The following is a 16,674-nucleotide window of genomic DNA, read 5'->3' on the forward strand; positions in this document are numbered from 1 at the left end:
ATAAACACTGCCTGAAACCTTTGATGGAGTATAATATTTAATACTAGATTCGTTCTTCTGCCCTAAAACGTACCCCAAGTCTTCTGAAGGGAATTACGCTACTGTTTTGGGTTAGCTTCAGACACGTTTAATCGAAGCTGGTGGCAGCATACCTTTGTACTGGGTAGTTGGGAGTCTTGTAACGACTGCGGCGTTGATAATAATTGTTCCTGCCTGAGTGGGAGTAGTTAAATCGCCTCGCTGCAGCGTGCCCAATAGCCAGTACATAGCAGGCAGCCTTTCTGGCAACTAATTACCCTAGGTGCAGTACCTAGTCTGACCTGGGAGTAAGGGGGGCGTCAGAGAGCTGCAAGTTTCAAGTGGAACTGTAAGTGGGATATTTTTCTATCTTATAAAGTGATGGTATTTTTCTGGGATGCACAATCACTTTATGATCCCACCCACTGTTTGACGATCGGGGGACATACCAGGTATACTGTCTATTTCCTTACACGCCAAGGGTAACATTTTTTTTTTTTTTCAGATTTAACAGTTTATTAGAAGAATCATAAGACATTTATCATCATTTCCTGATCATAAGAAATATTACAAATCTTTGCCCATGTTACCTGGACTCTGGTCTGTCATTTCCAATGCTTTTCCTTCGTGCTCCATGTTGCCGTACAGGATGGCCTTGTCGAGATGGCTTACCCCTGATCTTTATCAGCTGAGTGACATAGAACAGATGGCGGATAGATCAAATCAGATCTCATGGAAGCGCTTGCAAATGGAATCAAATAGAAAACATAATTGGACTTCATTGTGCAATGTCCCAGAATGTCTGGATGCTTGGAAAAACGGCACGGAATATTCTTTACTCGCCTTCTTTCTTATAGACCATAGATGCAACCGTAAAGGAGGATTTAGAACTAATCGAATACATTAGTTGCTAAAATAAACGAAAGCTATTAAAGGGATTTTTCACTATAAGAAAAGTGTCCCCCAAATATATTAATACTAGGAGACACAGCAGATGCTCACCATCCTTGGGTCCAGCAGTTTGGCGCTGCTCCATCATATACAGGTTTGTTGGAAAAGATTCAATATATCTTGTATTTTATTCATTGAAATCCATGGGGAGTCCAGTGAGCTGTCAATCACTGGTGGGACCGCCGTCTCTGCATCCACAATAGATGGAAGACTGTCAATCACTGAATAGGACCGCCCACTGGACTCGTATGGAAACAAACACTGGTGATTTCAATAAATAAAAGGCAAATTTTACTGAAACTTTACAAGCAAAAATGCATATCAATGTGACCGGCTCCTCCTGCTCTATAACATCCTGCCTGCAGAGCAACAGTCTTGGGTCCCTTTAAGAAGACTGAGTGCATACATGCTCAGGGCTGGCTCCAGGTCTTGTTTGTGGCGGTCCCTGATTGATAATCGGGGTCCCAGTCTGTCTCATCCTCCCCATATGCAGTGGGTTTCAGTAGGTAAGTAAGTATTAATCAGGTTGGTTTTTTTGGGTGGGTGTTTCCAATCCAGTCTCATGGGTAAGCTTTTGTTTGACCCAGACAACCCCTTTAAAGGGAATCTGTCACCAGGTTTTTGCTCCCCTATCTGAGTGGACCTTGATGTAGATGCAGAGACCCTGATTCCGGCGGTGTCACTTACTAGGCTGCTTGCTGTCATTTTGATAAAATCCTGTTTTCTTTGCTGCAGATCTAACAGTTCTACTGATTGGCAGCTTTCTGTGTACACTGTGCAAGCTGCCAATCAGTGGAGGGGGTGTGGTTGGACTACTTGGCAGCAGGTTTACTTGTCCTCTAGTGATAATCTCCTGCTGATAAAAAGAGGATTTTATCAAAACTACGGCAAGCAGCCCAATAAGTGACACATCGCTGGAATCAGGGTCTCTGCCCTTATATTAAGATGATCTCAGATTAAAACCTGGCGACAGATTCATTTTAATGCTCAAATATGATTATTTGGATATTTCCTTCCTACTTTTTTTTACATAAATTAGGAAGGTGTAATATCTTTAAAAAAATGGGAATTGCAGTAATTTATCAGTGATTATTGTTTTCTGAGTTCCTTCTTTGCCAACCCCTGTAATTTATATGCAAGAAGAATAAAAACACAGCTGCAGCCATACATGGGACGTAATCTGGGGCTAGACGACGCCTGTACGGTAGATACACGGAATGGCAGAATTTATAGTGTTGTCATATGCGGCCAATTATAATCGCCATTCAGCGCCATTGTCTTATTATAGTGGGTGTCCCTAAAGTAGTTTAACGGACCTGCAGATGAAAATAGTCAAGTACGCTGCTCGATTAATAAATGTCAAAGCTGAGATTCACACGGCTCCGACTCTGCTTCTAAGGAGCTGTCAATTACGCAACGTCAGAGCGCGGGACAGCGATGGGATCTGTTTCCACCACCACGGTTTTATGACTTCATCTAATATATTGTTGGACGCCTCAGTAAATGCGTGCGAGAGACAGAATGGGGTCTATGGAATAGGCTCAATTCAAATGCAAATTCCGGGAATGATTGACAACCGATGGTCGGGAAAGTGATGGCGAGATGACACAACGACAGCTCTGACGCTGCTGCACTGCTCCGTGGACGTATTTGCTCCATCCCATCAAAACACATGAAAATAAACTCAAACTGGTGCCCTTATTGCTGGAGCAAACGGACAGTGCGGCTCTGGGATGGATTGAAAAGCTTTAAAGGGGAACTCTACAATCAGGAACTACAATGGCAGTGATCCAAGAGCGCTCAACGTAAAACCATCTTTATTTACACAAACTCAAAAAGTAAGGTAAACTTTGTCCTCCCGACCATGCAAATAGTCGATATCAAAAGCAGTTGCCATGGGTGACTGCACCGCCGTATCCCTCTTGGGTGCCACAGAAGCTTTGTTCGCCTTGGCTCTGTGTTAACCTCACACAGTCTTGTTCTACATAGAACCTCCTGCTTTGCAGCTTGCAAACAAAACACTGACACATGCAAAGCTCAGCACAAAGTATAAATGTGAATCGTGGACATGGGCTACTCCCAAAGCCTGGAGTGGAGGGAGAGACTCGCCCCACTACCAAACCTGCAAATCTCCCCAAAAATAAAAGCCCATGTCAGATTTTCCTAAAATAGTTTGACCAAATCCATATTCTCTTTCATTCTGCCTTGTAGCTGTAATTACAATGCATTCCATTGTGTTCAATATACCTCCATGTGCATCCTAGGGGATACATAACGGTCCTCGCATATGACTCCCCTCACTGGGTCACATAATATAAATATATATACACATACACATCGTACATACCAAAAGTTTGGACACACCTCATTTAAAGATTTTTCTGTATTTTCATGACTATGAAAATTGTACATTCACACTGAAGGCATCAAAACTATGAATTAACACATGTGGAATTATATACTTAACAAAAAAGTGTGACACAACTGAAATTATGTCTTATATTCTAGGTTCTTCACAGTAGCCACCTTTCTGCTTCGATGACTTTTTTTCATGTTTGCGTTGCCGTGGAGCCGGTGGCCATGCGCACTGGATCCGGGACTCTTGCCTGGAGTGGGGAGCCAGGTGAGCATTAGATGTCACAGATAGGCAGCTCACGTATACAATGGCCCCCTTGAGCTTCCTGATAGGTTTAGATGTGACAGGCAATGTTGGTTGTTTACGTTTTACTTCCTACATGTGCTCACTACTATGATCAGGAACGGCATTATCCACAACGGGGGATTTTAGTAATATTGTAATGTGTTTTTAATCATGTATGTTTCACAGTGTACACAATTTTTATTGTCATCAGATAATATGTATGTAAATTTTGTGGGCGGACCAGTCAGGTGGTGGTCATCTACTTCCTATTTAAGGCCGTCATGTTGATCATTTTGTGTGCTTGATAAAGACCCTCTGAGGTTGAAACGTTGCACCTATGGCACAATAAAGTGTTTATTGTCTTCACCTGGATTGGATGCCGTCCTTCACTTCAAAACGTTGGTATGTACTTCTCCACTTGGGTCCTGTGGAGCTAGGACGAGCAACCACTTTATGCTGCAGTAGTGCTGTCGGCCGCCATTGTATTATTAAGAATGGAAATCGCCAGTCTTGTTTTGCCTGTATTGTGACTTTAAGGGTAAAAAGTGGTATAAATGAGAAATAAAAAAACAGCAATATATAAAATGATGAATGTTTCCAGGTCTGTGATGTTATGTGCTGGATTCATATGTTTCCAACAAAAATAAAGTTATTCTAGACCAAGAATTAAACAGTAGATCTTTAGGGATCCTTACAGATGTACCTTTTCATTGCCTCTTAGACTCTATTTACACCATTTTTTGCTAAACTGAAATGCAATATTTGCAATATAACATGGAGGAATAGAGCAGGGAAGAATAGATAAGATATCTTATACAATTTCATTACAGTAATATAATTTTTATACTTATGTGATTAAATATACCCTTTCCATATGTTTTCTTGGAGTATGTGCACATCATTGAGGTGGTTCTCTGCTCAAGACCCTCCAATATAAGCCAGAGGAAGGAGCCAACTAGAAACAATGATCCTCACTCTCACGACCCCACTGAAATGACCGGCATCTCTGCATAGACAGTATTTAGCATATACACAATACAAAGATATTGATGCTTTCGTTCCTGATGGTTTTTTAAACTCTTTTCCGGAATACTCCGCAGATTAATGGTTGGCTTCAACTTAGAAAAGGGGGTGTCTCTGTGAACAAATCATTCATATGTTATAGCATACGAGGAATCAATTTTTCCCAATTTTCTGAGTTTCAAAAATACATTTTTTTCATAGCGTCTGGATGTCTACAAATCATTTATTTCTATGGGGACATAGTGCACACAGTGAATATCTGTATGCTGGTCCTGGACATTCAGGACGGGGCGGCACCGGAGGAGAGAAGCTAAGAGGAACCGAAACCTGCAAGTGCTCGGATACGCCCTCCAGAGTACTTGCAAAGCTAATTTGCATGTGAATTAACGTCAAATTTCGGTGCAACATAGAATTGGAGGGCAATGAAATAGGTATCATTGGAAAGGTTTCACCCTACTCCAGGGGTGTCAAACTGCATTCCTCGAGGGCCTCAAACCATGCGTGTTTTCAAGATTTCCTTAGCATTGCACAAGGTGCTGGAATCATTCTCTGCAGGTGATTAAATTATCACCTGTGCAATGCAAGGAAATCCTGAAAACATGACCTGTTTGCAGCCCTTGAGGAATGCAGTTTGACACCCCTGCCCTACTCCATCCTGTGCTACCTCTGGTGTCTTATGCTTCACCCTACTCCATCCTGTGCTACCTCTGGTGTCTTATGCTTCACCCTACTCCATCCTGTGCTACCTCTGGTGTCTTATGTTTCACCCTACTCCATCCTGTGCTACCTCTGGTGTCTTATGTTCCACCCTACCCCATCCTGTGCTACCTCTGGTATCTTATGTTTCACCCTACCCCATCCTGTGCTACCTCTGGTGTCTTATGCTTCACCCTACTCCATCCTGTGCTACCTCTGGTGTCTTATGTTCCACCCTACCCCATCCTGTGCTACCTCTGGTATCTTATGCTTCACCCTACTCCATCCTGTGCTACCTCTGGTATCTTATGTTTCACCCTACTCCATCCTGTGCTACCTCTGGTGTCTTATGTTCCACCCTACCCCATCGTGTGCTACCTCTGGTGTCTTATGTTTCATCCTACCCCATCCTGTGCTACCTCTGGTATCTTATGTTTCACCCTACCCCATCCTGTGCTACCTCTGGTATCTTATGTTTCATCCTACCCCATCCTGTGCTACCTCTGGTATCTTATGTTTCACCCTACCCCATCCTGTGCTACCTCTGGTGTCTTATGTTCCACCCTACCCCATCGTGTGCTACCTCTGGTATCTTATGTTTCACCCTACCCCATCCTGTGCTACCTCTGGTGTCTAATGTTTCACACTATTCCATCCTGTGCTACCTCTGGTGTCTTATGTTTCACCCTACCCCATCCTGTGCTACCTCTGGTATCTTATGTTTCACCCTACCCCATCCTGTGCTACCTCTGGTGTCTAATGTTTCACACTATTCCATCCTGTGCTACCTCTGGTGTCTTATGTTTCACCCTACCCCATCCTGTGCTACCTCTGGTGTCTTATGTTTCACCCTACTCCATCCTGTGCTACCTCTGGTGTCTTGTGTTTCACCCTACCTCATCCTGTGCTACCTCTGGTATCTTATGTTTCACCCTACCCCATCCTGTGCTACCTCTGGTGTCTTATGTTCCACCCTACTCCATCCTGTGCTACCTCTGGTGTCTAATGTTCCACCCTACTCCATCCTGTGCTACCTCTGGTGTCTTGTGTTTCACCCTACCTCATCCTGTGCTACCTCTGGTGTCTTATGTTCCACCCTACTCCATCCTGTGCTACCTCTGGTGTCTAATGTTCCACCCTACTCCATCCTGTGCTACCTCTGGTGTCTTGTGTTTCACCCTACCTCATCCTGTGCTACCTCTGGTATCTTATGTTTCACCCTACTCCATCCTGTGCTACCTCTGGTATCTTATGTTTCACCCTACTCCATCTTGTGCTATGTCTGGTGTCGTAGTAAGAGTCATACTGACCAATTCTGTTTTAGCCACCTTCCTATAGGCGGACTCCTCCTTCCTCGAGGGTATAAGAATACGGGACCATTCACACAATAATGACACAAGTATTCCTTAAAGCAGAAAAAGGAATGACAATGTAATGCACTTTTCATTTTTTTTTATTTTTACAATCATTTCTGCATTTATACAGGTAATTGATTTCTTCATCTTTTATACTATTATGTGTTGTATATTTCAGTCTAAATCTTTAATGGAAATAGTTCATCAATATCAGATCGGGAGGGACACCTCCATCTCACCTGATCGGTGCCCGGAGCTGGACCAACACTGCTCCGCCACATTGCGTAGTTGCCACTGCAGGGTACGGCGGATCATCGTCTATTCCATTCTATAGGAACAGGACTGCAGGTCTCTGCAACGGACACTACACTATAATCTAAGCTGTGCTGTTCCACTCCGGTTACATCCAGTTGGCACGGAAGCTTATCAGGGTGCGGGAGTCCGGACCCCCCAGCAATCGGATATTGATAGCTTATCTTATGTATAGGTCATCAACATCATAAGATTGACAGTGGATCCATGTTCCCCGATCCATGGACAGCATGTACCAGACATATGGCTGTGTGATCTCAGCCATATATGTTTGATTCTGAATGATGCAGTGTTTCAGGCTAAAAACGTACTTTAAAATCTGCCTGGGAATGAGCCAGTAGCAAGACTAGTCGGTCAGACCGGTCCTCCGTGCCTTCTCCCCGCCCACTGTCAGTGACTGACAGGTCTCTCCCTTTACACGCACATAGGGAGAGTCTCAAGGGGAGAGGGCGATGAGAAGCCACCGGTAATCCACTTTTTCGACTAGTCTCCCATTCGTCTCTTTGACTTTTAAAGTATATTTTTCAAACATACGTGGCTGAAATCATAGTGGATCCGGGCAGAATGTATCCGTTGTCAAGTTTACCATAAAGGGAACCGATCAGCATATTTTTTTTATAGTGTGGCTGTCTAGCTGTGTGTCCGGAAATCAGTTGTAGATGCCATATGCAAATCAGGCTGTGAGTGCACTGGGGGCGTGGCCAATACCCTTGGACTGCATCTCCCAGTGCATTGTATTCCCCCAGTGCACTTCCAATGCTAGATTTCTCATGAGTGCCATGTCGGACCTCTACATTTCTTATTGGGGGGCACACATCTACTGTATATAGCCACACCATTACTTCCATATGTAATTGTACTGAACGGTTCCATTTAATATATGCATATATATGGGATGTAGTATAAAATCCATAAAATAAAACCAGTAAAAAAAAAAAAAGAAGAAGTAAAGCTGCGCTAGGAACTAGGGAAATTGTAGGCATATTATTTCTTCAGTACATTATACAAAAATACATTCTTCATATTTATTATATATTAATTTACAGCATTTCTTAAAATCAGCTCTCCAAAAATGAGCTTTAATGTCATCGAATCAAGAACAAAAGTCGTTAAAAAGACGAGATCTATAAAAGTGCAAAAATTATTACGGAACTGCTGACGGATTCCTTGCTTGTGGAGAATTACACCCATACATTTTGATCTTTTACATTTTGATCTTAAATAAAACGGTTCAAAGCTAAATATATATTTAAAGGTCAATGTTACAGTAACTTGGTCCTTCAGACTGTACGCTCGGAACAAAAGGATTGTGGAGTTCACACAAAAAGGAAGCTTTAAAAAAAAGTGATTTTTTTTTTCCCCGTCTCCTTATTTTTTTTAAATAATATCATAAAATGAATAAAAGCTTGTGCCGTACACTTCATACACTCCTTCTTTTCTCGGTTCACAAAGTTTTGTGGAAGTGATCATTCTATATGGTCCAATTTTCCGTACCAGATAACGTCAGGAATCTTGCGCAATATTGTCAGTGTGCAGCAAAAATCTCATTTTGGATGGTTGTGTCAACGTAGTCCGGCGGCCATATAATGAGATCACCTGAGAACAGACTTAATACACAAAGGACATAAGATAGGAAAAGGAGAAGAAGTGAATGTCCTTGTACGCGACCATGGGGAGTTTGCCCGTTCCAGTAGTTGCCTATCCTCGGCTAAGCATTTTCTTTTTGGTGATTTCGAATGGCAGAGAAATTCTCGTATACAAGTTCATTACCAGTGTGATTCTCATATATGGGTTCATCCCCAGGTTGATCAATAAAGTCCAAAATACATTTGTTGAGGAACACATATTGTGCCTAGAAAGGAAATAAAATAAGATAATAGTTTGGGTTAAAGGGTAATAAAAGGTACATTAAGACGTTCCATGAGCACCCAGCGATATATAACTGGGGGCTATCAGGACACATGGGAAACCCTTTTTTGCCATAAGACTTGTGCAGGACAGCTGCAAAAATACACCAAAAATTTGCATATTTTTAGCATTTTTGTGTCAGTTCAGCCGACTTTCTTTTTCCCAGCATGGAATCGCTTAGTGGGAAAGTTGTGACCTTCCTCAGCCGGACAAATTTTTTATCATTAAAGGGGTTATTTTTGACTATTTTATTTGTCTCTCATGGGGCAAAGAACTGACAGGAAGGTAGTCGCCAACTACCTGCCACTTGTCATGGATCTCTCCGGCCGGTAATTCTGCTGCTTCAATTAATCTCATGCCAACAGGGCAGCTCTTCGTCTGCCAGGCTGTTTTGTTGACGATGCATCACTGCAGACTTCACACTGACTGACAGCTGGCTCCCCGCAGTTAGGCAGCGGGGAGCCGGCTGATAATCAGCATGACATCAGCAGTGACACCCCATCAACAGAGCAGCCAAGAAGAAAAGCAGCTGCTCTATCAACGCCATGTCACTGGAAGATGAAGAATCACTGGGAGGAGCGGTCTGTGACCGATCTGAGCCGGCAGAGATCAGCGCCGGGCACAACAGGCAGATAGTTAGCAACTACCTGCCTGAAAGTGCTTAGGCACATAGTAAAAAAGTAAAATAGCCTTGGATAACCCCTCTAAAAGTGGAGTAAATGATAGCAGAAATGCTGTTGCTGCTCATACTAGGCTACTGGGAGCAAGTGGAGCAGGATGGCTTCTCAGCTTCACTGAACGTTTTCCAATTGTCCGTAGAAGTATATGGAGAAAAGAGGAGAGGAAAACTAGCCTCTATAAATGTCTCCTTTAGGTGGAGAAAGGGGCATTTTTGTCTTATAAGATATATTACAAAGCTTGAAAGTTGGTAATAAAACTTGGGTACACAAGATATTCTTTCCCAGGAAAAAATAGAAATGTTGGATTATTCTAATTTACCAAGGGGCAAGAAGGAAATGAAAACTCAATAATAGTCACTAAAACGGACAACTGGAAACACATAGGTCCTATCACTTTCCATAAATACGTTGTTTTTCTATCTGATGTAAATGCTGCAGTTCTCCTGTATCCGGCATTGTGTTTCTTTTGACTCTACACCTCTCCGTTCCTGAGATATGGCCTCATCTACTCTTTATATGAATCTAGTCTTTGCATCAAGTGGGTGTAGTGCTCAACTTGTTTTGGAAAAAGCAAAGACGGATTTAGGAGAACAGAGGCATTTACACCAATAAAAATAATGCTAATTAGTGTCAATAGACAGGTCTCATATGCAAGAAAAGTGAGCGACATGGTCTCAATCAATGCCATCCGAATGCTAAATACCATATCTAATATTGGGTCTATTAACATAGGTGATATTTTATAGGTAGAAACGCACCACCTACTACATAGTGGATTCACTCACCTCCGTCTGTACCATTAAGTTACGATTCATTCGCATCTTTTCTACAAAACCATAAACCCCAACGCGATGCTCCTTCTCAATCTGCTGGATTAAGTAATCTATAGCAATAAGAGTTCCAGTTCGACCTACTCCCGCGCTGTAGAAGACATGCAAAAAGGTTCAGAGAAAACTGTACGTCATTAGAGAATGCTTACACCAAAAAGAGAAAACAATGGCAACCCTTTAACCCCTTGAGGACCTTAGAAGTATCCATACGTCCTGGCTGGAAAGGGGTTCTGACCTAGGAAGTATGGCTACAACATGGTGATCCTGCGGGCACAGGAGCTGGGCGCGCGCCATCGCCGTCGAGTGTTCAACTGACATGAAAGTGGACATCCGGCTGCTCTCAATCTATATAGTACCATTTAGAAGGAAGGGAAAAGGCTCCTTCACACCTCCGACGTCATCATGAGGGCCGAATTGTTGCCATCTGAGTCACCAGATTTCAGAAAGCCTGTTAGACCATGCTCAGAACATGGTCTAAGATCCTTGAGCCAGTGCGTCACTGACAAGTATAAAGCATTGCAATACTCATGCATTGCAATGCTTTAGAACAGTGATCAAAGCCTTGAAAGTAAAAGTCCCATAGAGAGACGAGGTAAAAAAGTTTAAGAAATGAGTTAAGAAAAATTGTAAAAATATGTTATATCATCCATAAATACATATTTTAATGTAAAAAAAGCAACAAAAAGATATACATTTGGTATCGCCACCTCCAGAACAACCCGAACTATAAAACTGTCACACTAGTCAGCCCCTTCTGTGAACACCATAAAAAAAAAAAGCCTAAAACTATGCTTTTTAAACATATTGCCGAACAAAAAGTGGAATAAAACGTGATCAAAAAGACGAATGTAAAAAAAAAAATGGTATAGCTCAAAATGTAATCTTGTCCCGCAAAAACAAGCCACCATACAGCTCTATCATCGGAAAAATCAAAAAGTTATAGCTCTCAGAATAAAGCGATTCAAAGGTAATTATTTTATCTATTTAATAGTTTTATTGCGTTAAAGTGCCAAAACACACAAAAAAAACTATATAAATGTGGTATCGCTGTAATCATACTGACCCAAAGAATAAAGCTGTCTTATCAATTTTACCATATGCAGTTTTTGTTCATTCTGCCTCCCAAACATCGGAATAGAAGGCGAGCAAAACACATCATGTCATGTGGCCAAAAATGGTGCCAATAAAAACGTCAACTCTTCCTGCAAAAAACAAGCCCTCACATGACTCAGTCAGCAGAAATCTGGAAAAATTGGAGCTTTCAAATAGGGTGATACAAAACATTTTTTTTGCAAAACAAAAAGCGTCTTTTAGTGTGTGACAGCAGCCAAACATAAAATTATAAATCTGGTATCGCTGCCGACCCGAAGAATAATGTCGCCTAATCACGTATACCACACGAGGGACAGCGTAAAAAATAAATAAAACCAGTTCTTCTCCTGCTGTTGATTTGTTCATTCTGCCTCCCAAAGATTGCAGGAAGGCTTGGCTCACATTTATCCTGTGGATCTACGCTGAGCGCTTACATCGGGGTTTCCATGTAAATCGTTGAAACACGTGATTCTGGGCACTACAACGAACAGGCGCTAGAACAAACTGGGCACTACAATAGAAGATTTACAATTTTCACTCTGCAACATCCTCTGCTGCTTGTTTCTGTAAAACATCCATGGCGTCAAATCTTCACTACACCTGTACATCAATTCCCAATGGGGTATCGTTTCCAAAATGAGGTCACTTGAGGGGGACATTCTAGTACTTAGGGGCGCTGTATATGAAGTCTGCCAACTATTCTAGGAAAATCTGCGCTCCAGGAAGAAAATAGCGCTCAATCCCTCCCAAGTCTCTCCGTGTGGCTAAGCAGTACTGTACTGCCACATATGGGGTATTTCCACATTCAGCACAAATTGTGGGACAAATTTTGGTGCAATGTAAAATCTGTGGTTAATATAAATTTTGGTGGTAAAAATGTAGTTATTTTTTCTTCACTGCCCAATGGTATAAAATTCTGTAACACACCCGTGGTGTCATTATGATCACTGCCCCCCCTAGATGAATTTGTTGAGAGGTATAGTTTGTTAAATGGGGGTTTCTGCTCTTATGGCACCTCAGGGGCTCTCCCAGTGGGTCATGGCATCCAAAAACTATAACAGTAAAGTCTGCACTCTAATATGGGGCTCATTTCCCTCTAAGCTTTCCACTGTGCCCGAAACGTAGTCCCCGATTACATATAGGGTTTTGGCGCACTCATACAGACTGTGAGGTCCATTTTGTCCTATTAGCCCTTATAAAAATTAAAAACTTGGAGCTAAAAAATATTTTAGTGGTAGAAATGTAATTATTCTTTCTTCACTGCCCAATGGTATAAAATTATGTGAGGCACATGTGATGTTAACTTGCTCATTGCACCCCTAGATTTATTCGTTAGGGGGTTTAATTTGTAAAAATAAGTTAGGGGGTTTCTGGTGTTCTGCCCGTCAAATCAAGTAATAAAAAAAAGAAAAAACACTACAGAATATAACTTGCAATATACTTTCACCTTACCTGCAGTGTACAACTGTTGGCCCAATGCTCCTGCGCTGGTCCGTGTGCTCTCGCACAAGATTACGGAACTGGATGATGGATGTGGTGGACTCTGGCACCCCATGGTCAGGCCATGCAGTAAAATGAAAGTGGCGGACGTATTTAATGCCCGGCTCATTTTCCTGCCAAAAAAATATATATATTAGCACTCATAAAATTTTAAATTTAAAGTAACATAAAATTATGAATATACATTTATTTAAAAAAATATATATGGTTTTCCACATTATCTGTTTAAGTGTTCAGGACAAGGCATATTTTGGCTTTGACCCCTTAACAGCCAGAAGCATCTTTGGTTTTGCATTTTAATTTTTTGCTCCCCTTCTTCCCAGAGCCAGAAATTTTAATTTTTTGGTCAATATGGCCATATGAGGGAACGCGGCGATACCAAATATGTGTATGTTTGATTTTTTTCATTATTGTTCTATTTTGAATGGGGCGAAAGGAGGGCGATTTGAACTTTTATATGGGCTTGCTGGAAGCGCGCCTAAAATTGCTGCTGTCAGAGATTGACAGCGGCATTTAACTAGTTAACAGCCGCGGGTGGATCCCGATTCCACCTGCGGCTGTTAGAGGCAAAACAGCTGACACGTGCCGGAAAAGATGTGGGCTCAACACCGCATCAATATATTCAATATATCATGAATATTAATAAACTGGCTGGCCACATAATAAGATGGGAATAGGGTGTGATAGTATAGGTATATACAAAGGGCTATTTAGTATAGGATTCATCATAATAATCGCATATAAGCGGAGTTCAATAGGTACATTGTTTGCTATATAGTCACATATACAGTATCTATCTATCCATCCACTCTCTATCTATTCATTGTATATCTATATATCGATCTATCTAGCTCTCTTCGGTTAGAAATACACTGGTGGAGAAAATCCAGCGGGATATAGGTACTCATAAATAATAACATTTATTTATCCATAATTAAAAAAAGTTCCATGGATGTACCATAAGGAATATATTGTGAACATCAACACATAGCAGCATATGACACTACAGCAACTTTAGCCTACGCGTTCCGACAAGATGTCTTATTCACGAGTACGGCTGCCGGATATTAGGTTGGTAAGACAGATCAATGCGTGTGAAGGTGAACTTCTATATATTTGGGAAATTTAACATATTAACCATTGAACAGCACAAACCCGTCTGATGGAGAAATCTCGTATTGTCCATTCTGACAAAATGGTTTCGGACGTAACAGTGACTGCTATGTCTCCATAAGTGCACGGGGTATAATCCAGCGGCCAGTAGTGATCACATTTTACCTGCAAAAGAAAAAGAAATTGAAGAAATTAATATGCGTGGCTGTTGAAAATACGTAAAAGCAACGCAAAATTATAGCCATATAGGTGAGTAAAGTTTTGGAAAATCGACTTTCTATAGTTAGGGTGAACAAAGCCATGCATTGTATGGATTTTGCTCAGACATAAAAATTGTGGACAGGGACAAATATTTGACCACGGAAATTAAAAGTTTGCTAAATTAATTGAGGTTGCAAAAAGTATTACTTAAAAGTTTAAAGGTAATCAATCACCAAGTTATCTGAGAGCAGCATAATGTAGGAACGGATACCTTGATTCCAGGGATGTGTCACTTACCTGGCTGCTTGCTGTAGTTTTTTATAAAATCCCTGTTTCATGACCAGTAGATCGTACTCTTCCATATTCATGAGCTTTGTATAACCACAGCCCTCACCACTGATTGGCAGTGTTCTGTGTACACTGTGCATAGGCAGTCAGCTGCCAATCGGTGATGTGGGCGTGTTTATACAGAGCTCAGCATTCAGAAGTCTGCAGCAAAACATTGATTTTATAAAAACAAACAGCAAAGAACCCAGTAAGTGATACATCGCTGGAATCAGGGTATCGGCTGTTGTGAATTCTGTGGCTGAGTTCACTTCTGTGGTCACAAGTGGTATTGCAGTCTCTGGGCTTCCTCCCTCAGGTGTTTTGGTGAGCTCGTTGGCTGCCTTGCTATTTAGCTCCACCTGAGTCTGTCTTCCTTGCTCCTTGTCAATGTTCCAGTGTTGGATCTGAGCTACTGCATCTTTCCTTGGGCCTGCTGCTCTGCTAGATAAGTGCTTCTAGTTTGTTTTCTGTTTTTTCTGTCCAGCTTGCTATTAACTTTTGCTGGAAGCTCTGAGAAGCAAAGGGGTGCACCGCCGTGCTGTTAGTTCGGCACGGTGGGTCTTTTTGCCCCTTTGCGTGGTTTTCGTTTTAGGGTTTTTTGTAGACTGCATAGTTCTCTTTGCTATCCTCGCTCTGTCTAGAATATCGGGCCTCACTTTGCTGAATCTATTTCATTCCTACGTTTGTCTTTTCATCTTGCTAACAGTCATTATATGTGGGGGGCTGCCTATTCCTTTGGGGTATTTCTCTGAGGTAAGTCAGGCTTGTATTTCTATCTTCAGGCTAGTCAGCTCCTCAGGCAGTGCCGAGTTGCATAGGTAGTGATAGGCGCAATCCACTGCTGCTTATAGTTGTGTGAGGATAGATCAGGTACTGCAGTCGACAGAGATTCCACGTCTCAGAGCTCGTCCTATTGTTTTTGGTTATTGCCAGATCTCTGTATGTGCGCTGATTACTGCACGCTGTGTTGCCTGATTGCCAGCCATAACAGTACAAGGAGCCGCACCAATGATTCCCAATAGAGGGAAAAAAGAAATCCTGACATCATTTTTTTTTCTTAGCTCTGTCTTCAGTCTTTTTTTTCCCCTAGACATTAGAGTGCTTCAGGACACAGCTGTGGACATGGATATTCAGGCTCTGTGCTCCTCAATGGATAATCTCGTTGTAAATGTACAAAAGATTCAAGATACTATTGATCAGAAATCGATGCTAGAACCAAGAATTCCTATTCCTGATTTGTTTTTTGGTGACAGAACTAAGTTTCTAAGCTTCAGAAATAATTGTAAGCTATTTTTGGCCTTGAAACCTCATTCTTCTGGTAATCCTATTCAACAGGTTTTGATTATTATTTCTTTTTTGCGCGGCGACCCACAGGACTGGGCGTTTTCTCTTGCACCAGGAGATTCTGCATTGAGTAATGTTGATGCATTTTTCCAGGCGCTGGGATTGCTTTACGATGAGCCTAATTCAGTGGATCAGGCTGATAAAAATCTGCTGGCTTTATGCCAGGGTCAGGATGATGTAGAAGTATATTGTCAGAAATTTAGGAAGTGGTCAGTACTCACTCTGTGGAATGAATCTGCACTAGCGGCTTTGTTCAGAAAGGGTCTCTCTGAAGCTCTTAAGGATGTAATGGTGGGATTTCCTATGCCTGCTGGTTTGAATGAGTCTATGTCCTTGGCCTTTCAGATCGGTCGTCGCTTGCGCGAGCGTAAATCTGTGCACCATCTGGCGGTATTGTCTGAGAGTAAACCTGAGCCTATGCAGTGCGACAGGACTATGACTAAAGTAGAACGGCAAGAACACAGACGTCTGAACAGACTGTGTTTCTATTGTGGTGATTCTACTCATGCTATTTCTAATTGTCCTAAACGCACTAGGCGGTTCGATAGCTCTGCCGTTATTGGTACTGTACAGTCCAAATTCCTTTTGTCCATTACCTTAATGTGCTCTTTGTCATCGTATTCTGTCATGGCGTTTGTGGATTCAGGCGCTGCCCTGAATCTGATGGATTTGGATTATGCTAA

The 16,674-nt window shown here is 41.9% G+C and overlaps 1 protein-coding gene across 3 annotated transcripts in view; it reads right to left on the reverse strand.

The window, feature by feature from the left end:
• Positions 1-6,766: 6,766 nt before the first annotated feature.
• The window catches only part of PTPRH (protein tyrosine phosphatase receptor type H), a 167,415-nt gene continuing 157,507 nt past the window's right edge, over positions 6,767-16,674 (reverse strand). For all 3 annotated transcript variants that reach the window (XM_069740841.1, XM_069740843.1, XM_069740842.1), the window contains 4 exons: positions 14,162-14,284; positions 12,959-13,119; positions 10,370-10,505; positions 6,767-8,848 (listed from right to left, as the gene is read on the reverse strand). In XM_069740841.1, the coding sequence (XP_069596942.1) occupies positions 8,705-8,848; positions 10,370-10,505; positions 12,959-13,119; positions 14,162-14,284 (564 nt within the window). In that variant the 3' untranslated portion in view covers positions 6,767-8,704. The remainder of the gene's footprint in view (positions 8,849-10,369; positions 10,506-12,958; positions 13,120-14,161; positions 14,285-16,674) is intronic.

This window comes from Ranitomeya imitator, chromosome 10 (genome assembly GCF_032444005.1).
Source record: "Ranitomeya imitator isolate aRanImi1 chromosome 10, aRanImi1.pri, whole genome shotgun sequence".
In the NCBI taxonomy this organism is placed as follows: domain Eukaryota; kingdom Metazoa; phylum Chordata; class Amphibia; order Anura; family Dendrobatidae; genus Ranitomeya; species Ranitomeya imitator.